This window comes from Etheostoma cragini, chromosome 3, assembly GCF_013103735.1.
Source record: "Etheostoma cragini isolate CJK2018 chromosome 3, CSU_Ecrag_1.0, whole genome shotgun sequence".
Taxonomy (NCBI): domain Eukaryota; kingdom Metazoa; phylum Chordata; class Actinopteri; order Perciformes; family Percidae; genus Etheostoma; species Etheostoma cragini.
This window is the reverse complement of record NC_048409.1, coordinates 5950738-5973229: the sequence shown is the minus strand read 5'-3', so window position 1 is coordinate 5973229 and position 22492 is coordinate 5950738. Positions and strand designations below refer to the sequence as shown.

Genomic DNA, 22492 nt, shown 5'->3' with positions numbered 1-22492 from the left:
GGAACATACTTTTGATTTAGGCCCACGCTGAAAGCATCTGGATTTTCACCTTTTAAAAAAGCTTTTAAACTACACGTTTCTATTGGCGAACTGGTAATCTCTCCTCCCTGTCACTGTTTCCGTCTCCTTCCACTGTACAATCCTCCCTGTACTGCAGTCACTCTCTCTTCCTCCCACGTTCGCTCTCCTCGCCTGTACAATGAACGCTCTAATTGAAAAACAGTTAATACACCGGCTGAGCGACAGGTTCTTCAGGCTTTAAGCACAAGATTGTGTTTGCTGCATTTTTTTTGTCTTAAAGGTCCCATGGCATGAACATTTCACTTTATGAGTTTTTTTTTTTACATTAATATGCGTTCTCCCAGCCTGTCTATGGTCCCCCAGTGGCTAGAAATGGCAATAGGTGTAAACCCAGCCCTGGCTATCCTGCTCTGCCTTTGAGAAAATAAAAGTTCAGATGGGCCGATCTGGAATCTTGGTCCTTATGAGGTCATAAGGGACAACAAGGTTACCTCCCCTTTCTCTGCTCGGCCCGCCCAGAGAATTTGGCCCACCAATGAGAGAGAGACATCATGGCCTTCAAACAAGCAAAGTGACAGTTGTCAAGGCCACACCCCCAGTCTCCACCTTGCCCGCCCCCCCTCCCCAAAAGCTACAGACTCAAATATGGCACATACTAAGGAAACGTCATTGTGCGACTGGCTCTAGTGACTGTAATATTGCACCAAGGCTGGATTTTGGGAAAGAGACTTTAGATATGGTATTAGGGACCACTAAGGTCCATATAAAAGCATCCAAAGAGCACCAAGTCATGGGACCTTTTAATTGGAAGCTTCATAGTTAAAAATATTAAAAAAAAACTAAAATGCACTTAAGGTTTGGAGCCTCACCTCCATATCCCTACATGCACTTGGCCTCAGTAATCTCACCTTTTTTTTTTTAGACTTGATACATTGTTGCAAAATGTCTGAAGGCACTTTGTGGTAAATGCTGTCCTACTTGACTGTTGTGATTCTTTCTGACATTCAGTCTTGACAGCCGGTGTTTATCCAGACGCATTATGTCCTTTAATCAGAGCAGACTATTCACTTCTTCCCCCACCTCTGCTCACTGCTTTCATCCTTTCAACATCTTGAAGTGTATTTGGCTTCCTCTCTCTGGGTAGCCAAAGCCAAAATTATTCAAAGCGTCTCTTTACCCATTGACTTTGATTGAGCTGAGCCTTTGCCTCTTTTCTTTGCATTTGCTTTTCAATTTTGCGCGATAGAAATGTGGGTGTTTTATTCAGACATCAAAAGCATACATGGACTTTGCACTCATGTTCTATTGTCTCTTTTTGGCGGGGCAGGGTAGACTAACCCCTTCTTGATAGATACTGATGAAGCAAAAATTATGGATTTAAAACTGTATAGCGTTTAGGCTGAAATCTGTCTCTTTATTGGCTGCTTCAATGTTGATCAGTTTTTAAAGGGGGAGCTCGGGGAAATTAATAAAAACTCAGTATCCATGAAAGAAGAAAAGATATTCTCTGGGTGGTTATATCCACTTAAAAAACAGTTTGAAGGGCTGTTGGTGCAGGGGATATTTCTTCTCTTGCATTTGTCATCACAGCTGTCTAGCGCAGATCTAATTCCCCTCCCCCCCCTCCCCTCCAGAGAACAGGTTTTCTTAGAAATTGTTTTCAGGCGGGTTATTTTGTTGTCAGATGACAGACTCAAATTAAGGAAGTTGGATGCATTTATGACCAAGTCATTTTTGTTTTGTTATAGCATGAAAAGAAACAGCATTTGGTTAGATACACTGTGTACCTGGACAGTTGGTATGGGTTTTGAGGACATGACGTGGTAAGTGGGTGCTGGAAAGCAGACAGACCAGTGAGCAGTTGTCTGCGGAAGGAAATTTAATTTTAATGCCAGACTGGGCACAGTCTCCCCTCTGTGGATGTCAAAAGAAAGAGGCTTTTTGGCAGACTTTGCCCCTTCATTAATTTTGACCAAATATTTACTGTGAATCACATGGCTTGCCTTACATCCCACTCTTATTTTTCAAGGCCAGGTTTCGAACCGTTTGGGGCGTTTTGTGTTCCATTTGGCTGGACTCGGGCCATGTCCCACTCAACAGGCCCGTGCTGGTGTCTCTGGCCACATGAGAAACTGGCTCCACTGAGTCCTAACCTTCGCCATGCCTCTGGGAGCCACGTTTCACTTTAATAATACCCTGTATCCACAGCTACAGTGCACGAACCACTGTCACATATATGCATGCACATGCTCAAGCCTCCACACATTGGCGTTCCAATGTTATGTGCTCTGTGCTTACCCTTTAACCTAAAGGGCACCAGAAGGATATGTGCCAAGTTTCTGCACTGAGGCATTACCGTTGTACCCTCGTCTGAATGCTGTAACTGGAATTCCCTTTCAACACCCAGCTGTCTGAGATTTGCTTCAGAATGTGTTAGGACGGACATTTAGAATAGCCTACATAAGGTCATCGGCTCTGCTCTCGGGGACTGTAATAAAACCCTGGGCCAACAGTAGACCTGTATCAGCCGCTGCCATCAACTAAATAACATTTAAAAGCATTAGGTGCTTTTTGGCCGTGCCTGCCCTCATTCACTTTGGCTTCTCTTCAGAGCTGTTCTTTTTCTTGGCACCAAGCCCAAATGCCATAGTCCCTGTTGCTGGGCTGTGCCAGCTGAGTGTGCTGGTCCTTCTTCCTCCCCGATGCTCGCCAGCCCCTCCCCTGCCTTCCCTCTACTTCCAGGCTACATCTACGCTGCCGCAATATGGTTTACAAATAAATGTCTTTTGCTACGTGTACACTAGGGTTGGGAACCACCGGAGGCAGGGTTGGGGGAGTCACTTTTAAAAAGTAATTAGTTACTGTTACAAGATACTTCTTCCAAAAAATAACTAAATTAGATACTCAGTTTAAATTACGAAAGCAACTAGTACCTTCAGAAAGTAACTAATATGTTACTTTCAAGTACATTTTTAAATATGACCCCTCCTCCACCCCTCTTTAATGGAACTTAAAATACTTGAGTTTGTTTAATTATTTATGGTAAATCTTAATATTATAATGAAATGGACACTTAATACAAACATACAAAATAGATACTCTTAGATACACTACTCTTTGTAGTGCAAATAACATAAGTGGCGTGATGTTTATACTGTGTGTGTGTGTGTGTGTGTGTGTGTGTGTGTGTGTGTGTGTGTGTGTTAGAGCAAAGGAGAAGTGAGACAGTGACAGGGATTAGCGATTTTCGGAGCGAGTAGCCACTCTAGAGTCATAGTGAGAGAAACAAAGTGCCCCTGACCACGGTGGGAAATCTTTAGCAGGAAAAAAAGTTACCCCCCCCCTCTCCTTGATCTCATAACGCCATACCTGTCTCTCATTGACTGACCCGCTTGTGTTGTTCGTTATGTGTCCTAATAAGCGTGCTTTCAACCACCCGCCCAACTCTACCTCTGATTGGCTTACCATGAATCTTTACTCAACCTCAGCTAATCGTTTGCATGAAAAAAAGGTCTTTGCCTCTCGGCTCAGAGATCTAGTTGGTCTGATGAAAGAACAGCTTCAGTTATAATAACACGCCGCATTTTTCAATGGTAACGGCTAAGATAGTAAGAGTAATCACTTAGATTACTAAAAAAAAAGTAATGCTGTTAGTAACGCCATTATTTATAACCCATCGCTGAACAGAGGCATCCTTGTTGTGACTTTTTAAGCATACTGTATTTCTGCTATATATTGCAATTCCCAGTTTGAAATATGTCCCCAAAAGGACATCTGTTTTATCTAAAAAGATACATTTCTGTTTGTTTATCTCACATCTCATGTATAATAATAAATATTGTAATACTTACATAATGCAGACAATATTGCGATACAATGCTGTATCAATTGTCATTGATACAGCAATTGTCAATTGTCAGTCGTATCTTACATTTTCAGTACCAGTTCCACCTCGTAGTCGGTCCAAGCAACTACATCCCTGCTCTTATTTTTTGCCGTTGTTCTTTCTTTCGCCAAGGTATTTTCTGTAATTGTAATTTACACATTTTCATCTGCGGAGTGACGTCAGACAATCTACTCCCTGTCACCCCCGGCACGCGCGTGGCCAGTGTATGCATTGTCAATTGCATTAATCTGCACAGAGATTAGCTCTGCTACTGGAGCAAAAACTCTTGCGTGGACAGAGTTTTTTTTGCTTCAAAACCCTGCTTGAAAAAATGAAAACCTAGTAGTGTAGATGTAACGCCAGCCCCCATCACGGCCGCTCACAGGACCAGAATTACTTCAACCCGTCCAGAGGGTGACACAGGAGTATTATTGCAATGTTATGGACACAGAACTGAGCAGACAGCGGATTTGAAAATCAATAAAGCACACTGGTTTGAATTAGTGCTGTCAGTTAAAGGCGTTATTAAGGGCATTAACGCAAATGGACGCCAGTAAGATTCTGGACGGAAAGTTTACTTTTTAAAAGTTTCCAAATGGTTCCATTGACGAGACCAAATTGATCTGTGTGTGGTCGTTGTGACTGAGCTATCATCGCAGCACGTCCAGTCTGAAATACCACTTGATGGCCGTGCACGCAGCTGATGATAATTTTTTGCGCAAAGCAAGCCGATCCACTTTCCATGTTGATAAGAGCATTAAAATGAGAAAAAATAATGGGACAAAATGATAACAAGGCACATTTAGAATACATAAAAATGTGATTAATTTTGAGTCAACTATGACATTAATGCGATTAATCGTGATTAAATATCATTTGACAGCACTAGTTTGTATACAATAACCCTGATGTTTCCATTCCTCTGCAATGATTGCATAATATAGTGGGACCGTTAAACGTATGTTCAGAAGCCAGCTTCAAACTATATAATTGTTTTTCAAAGCACTGAACAAATTGTTTTTGCTAAAATACAATTTATTAATCCCTTGAGAATTGTAAGGCTTGCAGTTGATGGAAGAACAAGTCAGCAGTGAGACTCCTGCTGTCCCCTGTTGGGAAATAAATGTACCAGCATATTCAATTAGCCCTGCTTCTCCTTCCTATCCTGCTGCTGAAGGCTGCTTTGATGTATCATTGAGAACACACCGGTCAAACCTCATTAAAAACAGGCAATGTTGGAAAACAACAAACAAGAAGTAATTGCCCACTTGGACTCCTTCTGCTTCTTTTTCGTAAACCCCCCTTCCCCCGCCACGCGCAAAACCTTGACTGTGGCGCATACACAAACTTCCTAATAGAGGGTCTAAGGCTGGCACGTACTAATTACGGCTCTTTTCCCAGGATCTCAGGTCCCTGACACCGGTGTCGGAGTTCTTTCATGAGAAATACGGGCCGGGTTTTCTCCTTAGGTCATCGCTCGAGGGTCAACTCGGGGCGGCTGCTTGAAGTCACACACAGACATTACATTGTAGATAGATAGACAGATGGATGGATGGATGACACACATCCAGACAGGCCGACTTTTCGCTTGCGTCTGCCCTGCTCTGATCAGCACCTTCATGGTCTCCAGAGTCAATTTGACAGGCAGCTTCCTAACAAGCATTCCAGTCCATTTCCACTACAGATTTCCTGCTTGTCTCAGTGAATGGATATAATAAAGAAAAGGAGATGTGTTTGTCCTGCAGGAATGAATTCTAGCCTCATGGCCTTCCGCGGACTTTGACAGCTTTTTATTTGTGTCTAATGACACTCACTGGGGCTGCTTGGCATCAGGACGAGCTACAACTCATCCACAATTATGTCCCCTGGGTTTCTGTTGAAAATTCATTACAGTGTATCTTCCCCTTGCCGTGTTGTTTCACAGTAACACCCTCTGTTTCTGACCATTTACGTGAAATTCCTATGGATATATAAATTGTGAGATGAAAGCTTTATTTGTTTTGTTACTGAATAATCCATTATTCTAAATGCAGTTTCCATTCATAACTTGTCTACAGTCTGACCAACGACACAATGATTGCTTTGTCGTCTTCGGTTGACTTAAGAGGTGTTTCATGACAATCAGCACTGCTTTATCATACTTGCGATCGTGCCTGGTGTCTTTCAAATGTGTCAGGCCCATTATGGGGAAAGCCTGGAGCAGAAGTGGAAATACTACTCCTATTGTAGCTCCAGATGGGCGCCCCAGAGCAAAGGAGCACCTTTGCTGGGACTGTTTCACTCCCGGCCTGGCTCGCCAGGGGACAGTCAGGGATGTGTCTCCCAGCTGACATAGCCAGATTTGGGGCTTTTGTGCTTTAGGCCTAGGGGACCTTTGTACTCGGATCCCATCCTGATGAGCAACAGTGATTATACCACCGCCCCAGAGAGCTTATGTTGGTAACCTGTGGCCATAAGCAAAGACGGGCGCGCTGCTTGCTTTTTGTATGGTCAGCAGATCCATCACCTTTGTATTGTGGATGACAAACGAGCATCTGGACGATAGAAGGCAACATCAGTAATAATAATGGGCTGCTGACGAAGCTTAATATTTTACTAGTTCATCTACAGAGCTGTTCAAAAATGTACTTTTTTCTTAAATGGTTTTAGGCATTTAATGCTTTTTATGTAGGCAGAAACAGACAGGAAAGTGTAGAGGAGGTGCAGTTAGAACTGAACCCTAATGGTACCCAGTGAGCTAGGGCTGTGTAATTAATCAAAATGTGATCGTGATCATGATTTCAGCCCCCAATGATCACAAAAACAGAATAATCAAGAAAAACATTTATTTAGCTCATTACGTTTTGGAGTAAACTCTCTCTGAGTATTAATGCAAATTTCAAAATTGTATGTTTTTTTCTGTTGATTTATTTAACTTTTCCCACGAGTTAAACAATTCCAACATCTTTCCAGAAGTCAACAAGTAATTGTGTTAAATGATCATTATTTCAATATTGACCAAAATATTCATATTTATAAATTTTTTTCCCTAATCGAGGACTCCTTCAGTGAGCTACCGGGCGCACCAACTGGAACATGTTTTGTGGTTTCCTAATCACTGGTCTACTTTACTGTGTATCACACCTTCCTATTGTTTGAAATGAAATTAGTTGCGTTGGGAGCCTTACCTAGTGTCAAGAGCATGTGGACTTTTTCAGATTACTTCCCTAACCTTGTTTAATGTCTTGGCCTTAATAATAACAAAGGAGCTTTGTGTCATGCTTGCATAACCAGCCACCTTTCACTCAAATATCAAAACAAGTAATCATCTTTGAGCGTGTGAATTTAGTTTCTATAACGGTAAATACAGATAAACAATCAAATAATGTAGCGTTGGCTTGCATTGTTGTGTGTAAACTCTCAGGTAGTGTGTTTTGGGCTTGCTTTGATTAAAAAAACACATTTTAATGGTAGTACTATTTTATGGAAACTGATATCATCTTCGTTCTCAAGTGCTGCTGTAGCAATTTCAAGGAAACCGTACCCCGTTCTGTTTGGTAAACTGAGACAAAGAGATGAGGAAAGAAAGAGGCCATAAAGATATCCATCATCCCCCTCCATCACCCCACCTCTGGGTCCCCATACACACTCGCACACAGGGCTCTAATCCTGCCTCTTAGGAGTGTAAGTGATAGCCTTGTGTAACATTAAAAACAGGAGTGATCTGATGCAACTGGCAAAGGCATTCACGCAGGGCATTCCAGGGTGGGATCCTGATGTTGAAACGCAAGGGATTGGGTTTCCCTTTCCTGTTAATGTCATCTGATCAGCACGAGTGCGGTACCTTGCCTTTTTCGCTACGCTTCCGTCTCTCCCTCTGTTTCTCCCTCTTATCTCTGCCCTCTCTCTCCGTTATCTTCTCTAATTCAACAGAAAAGGGTGCCTTTTCTTTAGCTTTCAGTCATTTACAGGCAGGCACCGTCCAGAGCAGGCGTGGCCCCAGTCTCCGCCTGGCTGCCCCCGCGGGACACGCCCTCTGCTCTTATCTCCGCCATAAATCCCTCTTAAATCCTCTAATCATAGATTAATGGGACTGTGGATGGGAGTGCCCTACTGTGCTTGGCCTTCCTTATCATAGGCTCATATTCAATATCTCTGCCTTTGCTCAGCTGGACATCTGATATGGGGTGTGATGATATGACCGCTCCTGCAACACCTCCCATTTACAGCGTCTGTTTTTATGGGGTTCTATGACCTGATGTTTATGGATGAAATTAAACTTTAACTGAAATAATAAATTGCTCACATGCTTGCTCACATGTCATCCTGGGTTGGGATTGTTTGTACTGCAGTATATTGAGAACAGGAGTGAATGGCACAGCATTGTGAAGTTTGGTTTATCATTCAAGAAGTAGACCCATTCTCCCGTCTCCCTACCTCAGGGGACAACAGTGACAACAGATCTAAATTGCTTCACTGTCCCTCTCTCCTGTGAGTTCTCGGGGGGTAAAGGGCAGGCGCCTGGCTCCTTTCCTCTTCCTCGCGCTCTGCCAAGAGAGGAGCCATGGAAAAGAGTGAGAGAGACGGAGGCACATTTGCTTTTTAAGCAAAAATCACTTGAAAAAAGCATGGAAATCACTGGACCTGAACTTAGTACTTCAGCTAGGTGATTGTTTTAGTTTTTTTGTGCCTGCCTTTCTGCTTCTCTCCATCTTTATGCTGAGAGCAATTAGTAATAAAAATGCAGTACACATGAGGTCGCCTGTGGGGTTACGTTAGCTTTTAATTGCGAAGGGCAAACCCGCTGTGTTTAAGGAGTGACCCCGGCTCGGACTGAGCTGACCCTGTCTAGCTGTTTCTTATCCTGAGGCTGCTCAGTCTAAGTCGTAGTTTTAGGGTCGCCTTTTACGATTTCAGTCAGATTAGTTAGATTGATTACTGCCTCCCAGACATGTAAGCTTTGTTGCGCCACAAACAGGATTTTATTGCATTTTGTTGGATCTTGACTATTTAATCAGACAGTAAATGTTCTCATAAAATTCTTCCATTACTAACTGTGGCATTGTGTAATTATGCACAATCAATAGTGCAGCTATAGTTTCAATAGTTTGGTAAGTAATAGTTGTAAAATCAGCCATTATAAAGGTATCAAGTTAAAGGTCCCATGATATGGTGCTATTTGCATGCTTTCATATAAACCTTAGTGGAGACCACTAAGGTTTATATAAAAGCATCCAAATACCATATCTGAAGTCTGTCACAAAATTCAGCTTTGGTGCAGTATTACAGCCACTAGAGCCTAGGAACGCACATCTATGTTAAAGTACCTCATAAAGTGAAGTTTTTATGCCATGTGACCTTTGATAAAGCAATCTAAACTTAAATAATGTTTCCCCGTTTCTTAATGAGATATAGGCTAAACACAGTACAAGTCGTAGTAGTAAGTAAGTATTTGTGGAGGATTTCCTTAGATTTGTATCCTTTTATTATCATATCTATAGTCCATTATTCTATTCCTTGCAATGCAGACTGGCAGCAACAGAGTGCACATAAGGATGAAAGAGAAAAAAGTAAGTCATAGTAAATAAACTTTATTTAAAAGTGCCTTTCACAGCCAGGTTTACAAGGTGCTGTACAGTGCATCACTGAACAAAAATAGAAAGTAAAAAAATGGGAGATAGCAATGTAAAAACCAAAAAGAAAAGGAGCGTACATATGGACGTTCATCAGGGAGAGTCTGGTGTCTTTGCTTACAGTGACAAACGTACTGACGGCTGTCTCGTGTGAACAGGTCCAGCACGGGTTGAAAGTGCCGTGACTGTGTTATATTCCTTTCTCCTGTATAAAGTGACCGTCTTCTCGCTGCGCTGCATTTTGTGAAACTCCGATAACCTCTAATTACATCGCTCTCGCATGCATCCAGGCGCTGTCTAACTCTGTCTTCCTCTCCTTGCAGTTCTTATGCATCAGTTCAGCGTTCTTGCCTGTGAGTGGCTGTGGCTGCTATGTCCAACAGTGTACTGGTTTGGTCTGTAAAAAAATTCTAAAACTATTGATAACACATTTTCCGGGTCATTTAAATGAATAAAAAACATTATTGTTGATATTTAGTATGATGTCATGCTGTTATACAGTGGTGGAATGTAACGTGCATTTACTCAAGTACTATACTTAAGTACAAATTTGAAGTAATTTCAAATTTTCAAGCCACTTCCTACTTCTTCTCTGCTACACTTCAGAGACAAATAGTGTACTTTTTACTCCACTACATTCATCTGACAGCTTTAGTTACTAATTAGTTTACACATTAAGATTTCTAAACACAAAACACATGTTTTTTGTAATTATAAATAAAACTACAATATGCATGCCTTTAAGTCATGAGGAAATGATTAAACACTTTGATTGACAGAACTGTTTTGATATATCCCAGTCTGTAAAATGTGAGGATTTTTCTGTATTGAATACTTTACTATACTAATACTAACTTTTAATACTTTAAGTAGCTCTATTTTTCTGATTATACATACTTTACTTAAGTAATATTTTAATGCAGGACCTTTACTTGTAACAGAGTATTTTTATACAGTGTGGTATTAATCATTTTACTTAAAGGTCCCATGGCATGAGAATTTCACTTTATGAGGTTTTTTACAACTAATATGAGTTCTCTCAGCCTGCCTATGGTCCCCCAGTGGCTAGAAATGGTGATAGGTGTAAACCGAGCCCTGGGTATCCTGCTGTGCCTTTGAGAAAATGAAAGCTCAGGTGGGTCGATCTGGAATCTTGCTCCTTATGAGGTCATAAGGGGCAAGTTTACCTCCCCTTTCTCTGCTTTGCCTGACCAGAGAATTTGGCCCACCCATGAGAGAGAGAGACATCATTGCTTTCAAACAAGCAAAGTGCCAGTTCACCAAGGCTGACTTGTGGGAAAGAGACTTCAGATACAGTATTATGCAACTACTAAGGTCTAAATAAAAGTAAAAGTAAAGTATCTTTTCCACCGCTGCTGTTATATTGACAAATGTGATCAAGTTTACTACAATGATTGCCCCGGTTCATTCTGTTACGCTCTATTTGCATGATCAGTAGCTGTCTATCTCTTATGCATATTATTTCATGGTAAGATTGAGGAAGCAGGCTTATCTCCTGGAATATACCCTGCAATTGTGAAAATCTAGTTTAGCCCCTAGACACAGATGAATCGATATGAGGTGGTAGCCATAATGTTAATATACAATGTATGCCTAGTTATCTAATGGATAGCCGAGTGACCTTGGCTTCTCGAGAACCATCACAAATTCCGTGATCATGCTCGTCTTTCAATTATTGAATTGGGTAAACAGCCTGGAATTCAGTGTGGGCAAATACCCCGGAGCTCTTCATACATAAATACAGAACATATCTTTGTCTTCATAAGTCCTAGGAGGCATACAGATACTGTGTGGATACTTGTAGGTCAGTGTCTGGACCCTTGTGGTGGCTGCACGTTTGGGTCTGTTCAATTCAGTGTGCCTATTATTGCTGTTGGGCTCTCATGGTTTCTTGTTCATTACTGAGATTGCTTTTGGAATTGAGCGCAAAGTTACAAAGAATTGTAGGGTTTTTTAATCACCTCCACAGCAAGCACTGGCTCCCACAAGCATAGTTTGTGTGTGTGTGTGTGTGTGTGTGTGTGTGTGTGTGTGTGTGTGTGTGTGTGTGTAAAAATGAGAGAAAAGAAACACCAACCGCTCCAGCATCAAGTGCGAGAGTTAAGGGAGAAGCAGAATCTTGCCTCAGGCACCAATCGATCAGATCCTCGCAGTAGAAGTCCCAGCTTCCCTTTGGTGAGGCTGTGTATTGCATTAGCTCATCTCACATTTTCTGTCTGCAAGCGAAGAAGGGTGGGGAAGAGGGGGATAGAAAGTAGGAGAGCGGGCGGTTGAAAGCGGCAGAGGAGAAGGAAGGGCAGCGCTTTGAAATAAAGGGAGGGTTGGACGAATCAAAGCGAAGCGAGAACGAGATGCCGAACAGTGTGGTTCACCAGTGAAGTGTACACTCTGCTCCTCTAGTTTCTAGCTCCGATTTTGTCCTACGAGTGTGCTGTAGAGAAGGAGTAAAGTTAGCATTTGGCCATCTTCTAAAATGATGCCCCTGTAGAGGAGGACATGGGAGTGTTTGTGCCATGACAGAATAATCCTTTACACCACCTGTGTCTTTTTCCCCTGCTGAGGAGTAATGGAGCTGAAGTAACTGGGGTCATTCAAAGCGTCTGTGGGGATCAGTACAACACACACACACACACACACACACACACACACACGCACACTATGTATTCATATCAGGAACAAGGAAAGCATAATAGCATTCTGTAACTGATACATTCTCACACCCACGTACTGCTCAAAACACACACCCACACACACTTAGGAATCACACATAAAACGCTTATTAGAGTTAAATATGAACTGATGAATATGTATTGCTTATCCTTACCAGATTCCCTCTAACAGGATACTGTAACTTACTGTATTGTAATGTCAGTCTGCATCTAAATCATGCAGATCGGGTGTAATCATCTGCAGTAAACAGCCGCTGATCAAACACAACACAGCACTGCCTGCTGCGCAGCTCCCTCACAGCGGGCCACATCTAAATAGTTAATGGTCCCCCCGTAAAACCCCAAACTTCAGACCATTTCAAATTAGAGAGGAGCTATCTAAATCAGGAAGGGAACGGGCAGAGCGGATAGCGCGGAGCTCTTCAAAGTCCTCTTTAATAAAACATATTAGCCTGCCTCGTCTGGTGAAGAGTGGTGCTAGTGGTGCGGTGGCTGTGGCGGTAATGGGGCCTGCGTGTGCTAGCATAGCGAGGAGTGTTAGCTCAGCCCTTTGCTCCCGTTTGCTGTCCGACCAAAGGGCTGCGCCTCATTAGCATATGGTCTGTACGTTCAAAAGCTGGTGAGTGGAGCAGGTTACAAATGGAGGCTAATAATCTCGGTAGTTGGCCAGCTCCAAAAGCCAGGAAGCACATACGTGTGCTTTATAAATGTATTCAGCGTCAGATAGCAGACTAATTCATTCTTGCTAAAGGCTTGATATGCCACTGTCTCTAAGTCTCCATCTGTTCCTTTTGGTCTCTCAGCAATGCTTTAATCTCTACAGATATGGATTTCACACACACTGAGTGTCTATAGAATGACACTGAATCACAGGGATTTCTGTGAGAGATGTCTTATTTGTTGTTTTGTCACTAAATAATGAATCTTCCACTGATAGGTGTTAGTCTAATTGCTGTAAATACAGTATATTGTTACTTGCACATTTTGAATGCAGTGTGCTTTGGCATCCATTGCACTGCATCTGTAATATTACATCATTGCACATGATCTTATTGAATTATTTACAGCTAAAAGCTATCTGAAAATGAATGCTTATATGAACAAATAACAGGACATAGACCCGGAATTCTGTCCCAAAGAAGAAGTTAACACCAAGTCTCATGAGAAAACGCAGTGTTCATTTGAAAGCAACAGGTGTTACAGTAAGAAAAAGAAAAAAGAAAAATGTATGACATAATTACAAATTTATATTATAAATGTAAGATAGAAATTGCTGGGAAAGGCTCATAATCATGATGTCCTTCATTGCGGTACTGGATTAATTATATTCCTTTGACCACACTACACATTTGCGTTGAAGTGATTAATCTTTCCACCGAGCTGTCACTGATTATGCTGACTTTCCCTAAAATATATGGCGACCACAAGAAGATGCCTTCTCAGCACCAGATTTGTAGGGTAAAGAAGGGGGATGGGATGGGCAGAGGGCACTTAAAAGAGGCAGTGTGGCAAGTTCACGGGATGCTGGGTAAATTAATTGCAGGCCTGCGCCTCCAATTAGACCAGACTCTTTTTAATTGGTCCTGAAAAGGCTCCAAAGGCCTATGGTGGGAGATATGGCGAGTGGGGGAAAAAACGCTCTGTCTCTGAAACACACACACACACACACACATTGTGTGCAATGCATTCACATTCATCCAGTCCCACCCTTCAGGAATTGACAACAGGAAGCTAATTTGCATGTAAAGCAGGTTTGATAGCTACAGCTGGCTGGTCAGAGAGCAATAGTAATGGCCTGAGATAGCACTGGGGTGTTAACCCCCTTGGCACTGCTGTTGGCGGCTCAGTCTTTCTTCAATAGTGTAATCTCTACTCCTGCTCCTTCTGTCCCTAAGATATGCGCTGCATCTATATCTTATCTTTTATCTTTTCATTTCCTTTCACCTTAAAGGTGTGTCATACTCTTGTTTACTGTTGCCTGTCTTTTTCTTCTTTGTTGCTCTTTGATCTGAGAAATGACAGAGTCACATAGCTGGAGCAGTGCTAAGCGTTACTAAAGGAGCTGTAACTGTAATTAAAGGGAGACTTTGCTCACAGATTGGTGGTTTATTTGGTCTTTACTACCTGCATCAGCAGTACCTGTCATTGTGCCTCAAAGAATATGTTCCACTACTTTGAAGTGATATTTATAGCTGAATGTGACATACATATATCACTTTATATTGTGGAGGTTTGCGCTCAGATATTAATAGGTATACTCAACGCAGCGGGTTGGGGTTCGACTCCGACCTGTGGCCCTTTGCTGCATGTCATCCCTCCCCCCCCTCCCCTTTCATGTCTTCAGCTGTCCTGTCAAAATAAAGGTCTAAAAATATTGTTTTTAAACTACATTTATTTCTCTGTACTTGTCAAACTTGGATATTATGTGGACATTTTCAAGGTGATTGTTGAGCTGAAAAAAAGCACATTGACATACTCATCTTACAGTCAATAATTACAACATGAACATAAATCTAGTTAGAACTCTTGAGAATTGAATGGAATACTAACCCTGTAAGTTCACCCTTGAGTTGTCTTTTCCTCAACATGAAAAAACACTTTTGCTGTCCCTATCTCAAAAAGTATTTTTTGTTTTTGTTTTTAGTTTTTTCTAAGTAAGTTTTTTTTTTTGTCGTTTTTATCACTTTTTCCAATATTCTTTACGCTTTTTCCCCCAATGTCTGGTTGCCTTGTTCAACATCTTCAAATTCCCATTTTTCTGATTAAAAGAAAACTTGGAAACAGGTTAAATTTGACCACAGGACAACATGAGGGTTAAAACGATTTCTGCTCATCACAGCAGCCTGCTATGCTAATATATTTCCGGTGGACGGTATAGTTGCCTTTAAAACTGCCCCATTGAGTTTGGGATTATGTTTTTTATTATTTCCTATTGAATATAACCGTTTAATAAGGGCTTTAAAATCCATTCAGTTGTATAATTCCTTGCAAATGTAAACTTACACTGTTGTCATTTCTTTTAAGGATCCCGTCTGCGCCAAGAGGACACCCCACCCCGGATTGTGGAGCACCCCTCTGACCTGATTGTCTCCAAAGGGGAGCCCGCCACTCTCAACTGTAAAGCGGAGGGGCGGCCAACCCCGACAGTGGAGTGGTACAAGGATGGAGAGCGGGTGGAAACGGACAGGGACAATCCCCGTTCTCAGCGCATGCTGCTGCCCAGCGGCTCCCTCTTCTTTCTACGCATTGTCCATGGACGACGGAGCAAGCCGGATGAAGGTTCCTACGTCTGCGTGGCCCGCAACTACCTGGGAGAAGCAGTAAGCCACAACGCCTCGCTGGAAGTAGCCAGTAAGTGCAGCATGTCTTCCTTTTTCTTCTTCGCTTCCAGTGTGGGTGTGAATGGCAGAGTTTGGGTTTAGATGCAGCTGAATAGCAGGCTCCAATTTCCTTCAGTGTTTCTGTACTCAATGTGTTCACTGAGTTGGATAATCTCTCAGGAGATGGGCAGGATGTGTTTGGCCCAGCGGTCTCCGTAGGCCTGTGGAGCCTTGGGGGAGAAGTGGCCTGATCATTCCAGGGTGAGTGCTTCTCTAAAGGGCCCATGGTAGGTGGTCAGGAGCTACAATGGGAACAAAGCCCTTTCTGTTTTAGCCCTGCTTCTGCTTCTTGTCAGAGATATAGGTATGAGGTTTTATATATAAAGGAATGCAATCATTGCATCTGTGTTTAGTCATCTCTTAATGTAGAGCTTTGCCACCCATTTCATTGAAGTATGAGAGATTTCCCTTATTGTCTGCTACACTCATGCAACAACAGGGTAGCTTTGATGAAAAGTGGATTTAAGCATCTTGGGGGTCAACAAGCAGGCTTTGAGACATATTGGATGGGAGTATATTTGGTAGTCAGTGGGTATCCAATGTAGGATAAGAAAAGGATCTTTCTAAACCATTTAGTCCTTTTGTGAGTGGTGACCAGTGTTGACAAATTTGTTCCCATGATTCTTTAAAATGCTGCTTTCGTTGGGTGAGGTCAGCTCTTCAGATATATTATCTCTTTGCTCTCTTGACTGGCGGAGAGTGAAGCCTGAAGAGGAGAGCTCAGATATCAACCGCTCCTCTAGCATGCCCAGAGGCTGTCACCAACCCGCTCACTGTAATCTAATCAAGATGGGAAAGAAAGAATTGTGTGTTTGAATGTGTATGTGTGTGTATGAGTGAATGTAGGCCTAGGCATGGGCTGCCTGCATTCTGACGGTTAGGGTCTTGAGTTGGAGGTGTCAGTCAGATTGAGTAGGACTGCATGCTGTGGATTTATTTAGCCTGAATGAGGGGGATCTCAGGAGGGTGCAGATGTGACAAACTGCTCCGCTCTTAAGGCTGTTTTCATTATATTCCTATTCAATGTCAGCAAAGTGAAATGTTAAGTTAGAAGCGTCAGATACCTTAACAGGCTTATTGATAATACTCTGGGTGTTCATGGTGAAATCCTTGAGCTCTGCTGTTTAACTTAGAGCGGACGTCTCCCTTCAGGTGCTCAGAGAGGAGATGCAGTGCAGAGTGGTGCTCCAGATGGTGTCCTGTCCTCATATGTCGTGCAGTATCTAATGCCAGCCAAGCTTGTCAACTCCAAACTTAAACATCTGCAGAATTCAAATGCAATAATCCAAACTATTTTACAGGCAGAATAACATGAATAGCATGAAATATGATTAGTAGAGAAATCCAAGAGAACTCAAATGTTTCCACAGGTCAGAATGCTAAAAATATTTCCCCCAGAAGTAGATAATATAGAGTGTTTATTTCAGAGGTGGGTTTTTCAAGTAGAAAAACAAGACACTTGGCAGGAGCCGCGAGTACAGAGTGCCGTTGGCTCAGTCTCAAGTTTGGGCTGCTTATTCTGTATAAGGTTCAAACAGACCCATAATGACAAGCCACTGTGCCCCAGCCCTCTCGCTCCTTCTCGCTCAGTTGGTGTCTCTCACTCCCCTCTCTGCAGCTCACGCTTAACTACGTATTATTATGTTGTCGGGGCAACTGGGATGGAACCCAGCCGACGCGAAAAAGGCTGTAGAAAAAGAAAAAAAGCTCTGAAACAGTGCGTTGTCTTTACAAGGCTTCGTTTAAACTCCACAGTGAAGAAACCACACGTCATAAATCTGGCTCATCATGGCCGGGTTGGATCAGTGGGTAGATCTGGCGCACATATACAGGGAGGTTTATGTCTCGAAGCGGAAGGTCGAGGGTTCAAATCTGACCTGGGAAAATTTCCCTCTTTCTCACTTAGCTGTCCTATCAAATAAAGTTAGAAAAGCCCCAAAAATAATCTTCAGGGTATATTAGAAAGTTTCAGACCATTTTGGATTATTTGTTGTTGTTAAAGATGCTTGTCACAGCTTTACTGATAAGCGTTGAACATTGCAGACGGGACGCTTTACTTCGACTCGGACGACACAACCAGGCTTTAATTTCCAATAACCTCCAAAAGAAGGAAGTGGTGGTTTAATTGTGTATGCTTTGCCTAGATCTCCCCCATCCAACGTTTTACTTTAAAAGCTAAAAACACAACTTTTTGGAGATGTTATTTCAAGAGCCTGGCTTTCACAGTTTCCCTTACACACCAGCGATTGTTAACATAATCCAAGTTTCAACAAGTCCTGTTTTGCCAGTCTAGGAGAGCTAACCCAGTTTGTTTGGTTTATCATTAACCACATGTACAGTACAGCCCACAATCTCTCTATCTCAGCCTCTTAACCCAAAGCCTGGGCTAATGCATTTACCATGAATCCTGTTTGCCTTGTGTATTCAAACAAGCTTAGGATGGGATTCTTCTCCCATTATGGGATTGTTGTCTTTGCATTAGAGATGTCGACATCAAATAATGAACTTCCTTCATGCTCCGCGACCACAGAAAATGAAGTCTACACTGTCAGGTTACATAACGTGTGCATCCTATAAAGCAATTCCTGCTTTCACCAAACACTGAACAAACCAAAAATAGGTAACATAGTTTAATATAGAGCTGGGCAATGTTTAGATATTATATCAATATCATGATATGAGACTAGATATCGTCTAAGATCTTAGATTTTGTAATATTGTGAAATGACGGAAGTGTTTTTTTCCTGGTTTTAAAAGCTGCATTACAGCAGAGAGATGTCATATTCGGAACTTAGCAGACTGTTGTATTATTTGCCTTTACCCACTTTGTCATTATATCCATATTATTGATGGTTATTCTTTAAAAATGTCATTGTGTCAATATTTTGTGAAAGCACCAACAGTCAACACTGCAACGGCATATTGATATCAAGGAATTCGGTCAAAAATATCGTGATGCCCAGCCCTAGTTTTACAGTAATAGAAAATATGCACACTTTTATTTAGGAATTGCGGATACACATTACAGTATGTGTGCTGTATACTGTAAACCCTGTGATATGTCCCAGTAATGCCTTCACCCAGCGCTGTGCAGGAGGCCCTGAGAGGCTCTATGAATAGCTTGTTTCCCTTATTCTGGATGCAGAGATAGTAAAGTGAGGTAATGGACGGCACACTGCTCCACTTGAGCAGGCGATAACCTCAGGGCCTGCTGTCTAGTGGCCTGGCTGCTTACACAGTACTGACCGCACAAGGTTGGCTGTAGGCCTTCTATCCGCACACAGACTCCTCTTGCCGGAGGCAGAGTTTACTTTGTACAGCCACTAACAACAGAAGTGAAGGGGTGTTTACTTGAATTTGGCTCATTGTATATAACTCTAGTCAGCCAAGTTTATCTGAGAATCTCATTGTTCTTGATGCTTTTGAGAAATCTCTGCCACCATGTGCAGCCAGCTGGCTTTGCCGACTCTCTGGTTACTGGGGGGAAGGTCAGGGTTTCGGATGTGTTGAACGAGGCAGGGTTCATCCTGACAGATTCGGGGCTCTGCCTAAGGGTCATCTGCAGAGCGGAGGACAGTTGGCTGGCTTGCAGCAGTCTAAAGGCAGCATGGCCACCACCCACTGATCTGAGTACCTGCCTCCCTCTTAAAGAACCCCTTGTATTACATCTGTTGGCTCTCAAAGACTTGGGGTCCTCCTGCTGTCCCCTTCTGCACACCCCCGCCTCAAACTAAACCCCTCCTCATGACACATAACATCTGAATTTGCTCTATCTCACATTTCTTTCTCCCCTTCCCCTCACCCATCTCTCTTCTTACTCCTTTTGTTTCTCCACTGCTACCCACTGAAATGGAAACAACCCCATTCAAACTGCTTCTTTCACTACTTGATTCCACAGTTATTTATTTGTCATGGTGTTTGCATTTCATTAACTTATTACAAGAGGTTTCGAATTGCATGGACTTGCTCACGTCTTTCCCTCTTCTTCCATCTATCTTATTTTTGGGTACCATGTGGACTCTTTTTAACCTCTGTTTCTACTTGGCAACTGGGAGATATACACCCAAAATCAGACTGAGTTGAAGAGATTGAAAAAGTAAGTGAAGTAGAGAAAAAGAGAGAGCAGAGAAGGAGACCAAGAGCAGAAGGAGGAAAAAGCAGGACAGCTAACCCCAGCAGAAGCAGCAGTGAGTGTGCTGGCGAGCTGCCAGGGAACTGGAGGCAGAGTGTGTTACAGCTCTGTGGCAGTTATTTGTCTCAGCGAAGTTGAGAGCAAATTGGTGCAAACGGCACAGCCAGGGTCTGCTTCATGAGTCAACATGCAGCTGAGGCGTGGGCTGCACACTACAGACTCTCCAATCTGTTTCATGTTGGAATGCAGACCCCTTCTCCACAATCTCAAAGCCGTGTTTGTGTGTGTGTGTGTCAAAGCTGAACTCTGCCTTCCTTGCTAAGTAAACTCATACCAGTGTAAAAAGTTCAGCATGGATGCTGTTGGCTTTAAAACAAATCCCTGTACATTCATTTAATACATTATGTTTTTTTTTTTTTAAGTCTTATCTTTCTCTAAATAGTTTCTGCGTGTGTGCTGTTGTTCAAGGCTATTCCTGCGCTGTTAATCTAGAAATTACAGCACATGGGAAACAACCGGCTACTGTCCAATTACACTGCCCCCCCAGCACATAACTGTCAGCTTAGTCTTTGTTAGACCTCTGCAGGGAAGATATTTTCCTCACATGCATTTCAATTAGTCTTCTATTAATCCATATATGCAAAGAGCCGTTTTTATCATGCATGTTGCGTGTGATCTGTTTTACCAGGCATATTTAGCTCTTCAGGGCGTTTGCATAAATCAATGTAATCCATGTTTTTAAACCTGCAGCATCTATTTGCTGTGTTTGGTCGATACCTTAATGCCATTTTCAGTAGAGAATTTCTGCGATGCACAACAGGGGTCGGCATTACAAAAATGTGCGGTGCCTCTGGTGCCATGCTGTGCTTGTTAGTGACCAGGATACGCACCTTAAAACTTAGCCCATTGTGTGAGACCCATTCTGGCAGATATCCGCTGATATAATTTACCCAAAACGCACTTTTCACCCCCTGCACTGACAGCACCCTGGAGTGAAGAGAACAAAGATGCTCATCTCTCTTTCAGTCGTGTAAAAATGTGTCAAATGTCGCACTGATTTTGGGACTTGTAGAGCTCGGTTTGCACAAGCAAAACCTCGCCCACACATCGCCCTCGCACACCAAAACTAATACTGCTGGCTTCATGCGGTGGCCAACAGCTCAAAATGCTCACCACCGGGAAAAGAGTGCAGTGGAGCACCTGACAAGAGCCAGGGCAGAGTAGCAGGGCCGATTTTTTTAGTATTTTGGGACATTTTTAGGCCTTCATTTTGACAAGACAGATTAATACTTGAAAGGGGAGAGAGGGGGGAATGACATGCACAAAAAGGGCAGCAAGTCGGGGTCGGGGTCGGACTCGCGGCCGCTGCGTGGAGCAGTAAACCTCTATATGTCTGTTCCTGCTTTACCAACTGAGCTCACCGGCCACGGCAAGGCAGCTTTTGTTTTTACAGCAAACCCTGGCACAGAGCCTGAAGAGAACACACATCCTGCAGAGTGAGAAGAAGTGGTATGAATGGATTAGTTATTATCAGAGTTAAGCCTTCAATAGAAGATTGGGTGAGGCCTTACTTGCTGTGTTTGGGGAGTGCGTGACTTGTGTGTATGTGTTTGATTTCATCAATCTGTTAATGTGTCTACACTGGTCTAGTGAACAATGTCTAGATGGTTGTGTGAAGGAGGCTGTACATGGGCTAAGGCAGGTGTACAGTCATGGGTAAAGGAGCCTGCCCAAAGTCCCATCAATCACTCCATGCCCCACCCGTCTCTGAGCCTACTGGGATAGGGAAGAAGAGGGAGACACGGCCCCCACAAGTACCAGAACCCCTTTTATCTCTTCTTAAAAATAGGATGAAGACAACCCTGGGCACAGTTTGAGATTTGTAGAGGAAAATACAAATTCACAGAGCAAGAAATAAATTCTGTGTGATTCCCGGTTATCCCCACTCTGCATCTTATCTTCTGCATTATCAGATTGTCACGGTTGGAATTTAGGAGGAAATTGCAACACAAAGCAATAAATAGAGAGACTTGGTGAATGAGATACTTTTTAATGGCAACATAAAATACTTCTTCAGAAGGCTTAGCTCTGAGTTGAAAGTCCCTTTAGTGTGACGGATATTTGCTTGTTTGATCTCTCTCTCTCTCTCTCTCTCTGAGATAATGAAAAAGAATGAAATGCATTAGATGTGCTGAACGAGGCTGTTTCACACTGACATCCTCTCTGTTTTCGCCTTCTTGGATCGCCTCTGTGTGTGTGCATTCATGTAGGAAATGGCTTGTCTCTTCTAACCAGGAAAGGAATACTGACTTATGAAGCCCACTTTAAGCACTTTCATCTGTTTCTGTGGAGTATTTAGCAGTCCATCCATTTACACATGATGACATTGCCCAGATACTGGATCTGGGGCAGTAGTCGAGCTACAGCACAGCTTTCTGTCCTGGTGTCTGGACAACTCTTGTGCGTCACAGCTTTTTTCTCTGGTCGCCACAGTGACTGCTTATTCATCTCTATGTAATCCTCGCCTCTGGCTTTAGCTCAGAACAAATCATGGGTAGGATGGGTGCAGGCTCCCCGTATAGTGAAGTATGATATTAACACTATGAAGTGCTAGTCTGGAGTAGATAAGATTTAGTATGTGAGCTCTTGAGTTCAGTGGTCTTGCACTTCCACTCAGGAGGACAGCTGATAGCAAAGGGCCTTCACCTCTTCTCTTAAAAACCATCTATGGTGTTTGTGTGTGTGTGTGTGTGTGTGTGTGTGCATGTGTG

General features: G+C 42.7%; 1 protein-coding gene and 1 long non-coding RNA gene across 6 annotated transcripts in view; one reads left to right on the top strand and one right to left on the bottom strand.

The window, feature by feature from the left end:
• robo1 (roundabout, axon guidance receptor, homolog 1 (Drosophila)) overlaps window positions 1-22492 on the top strand; it is a 257226-nt gene that overhangs the window by 112474 nt on the left and 122260 nt on the right. For all 5 annotated transcript variants that reach the window (XM_034866652.1, XM_034866649.1, XM_034866648.1 and 2 more), the window contains one exon: window positions 15234-15560. In XM_034866652.1, the coding sequence (XP_034722543.1) occupies window positions 15234-15560 (327 nt within the window). The remainder of the gene's footprint in view (window positions 1-15233; window positions 15561-22492) is intronic.
• LOC117941666 overlaps window positions 18348-22492 on the bottom strand; it is a 9913-nt gene continuing 5768 nt past the window's right edge. The window contains exon 3 of the long non-coding RNA XR_004655945.1: window positions 18348-18447. This is a non-coding gene — a long non-coding RNA (uncharacterized LOC117941666). The remainder of the gene's footprint in view (window positions 18448-22492) is intronic.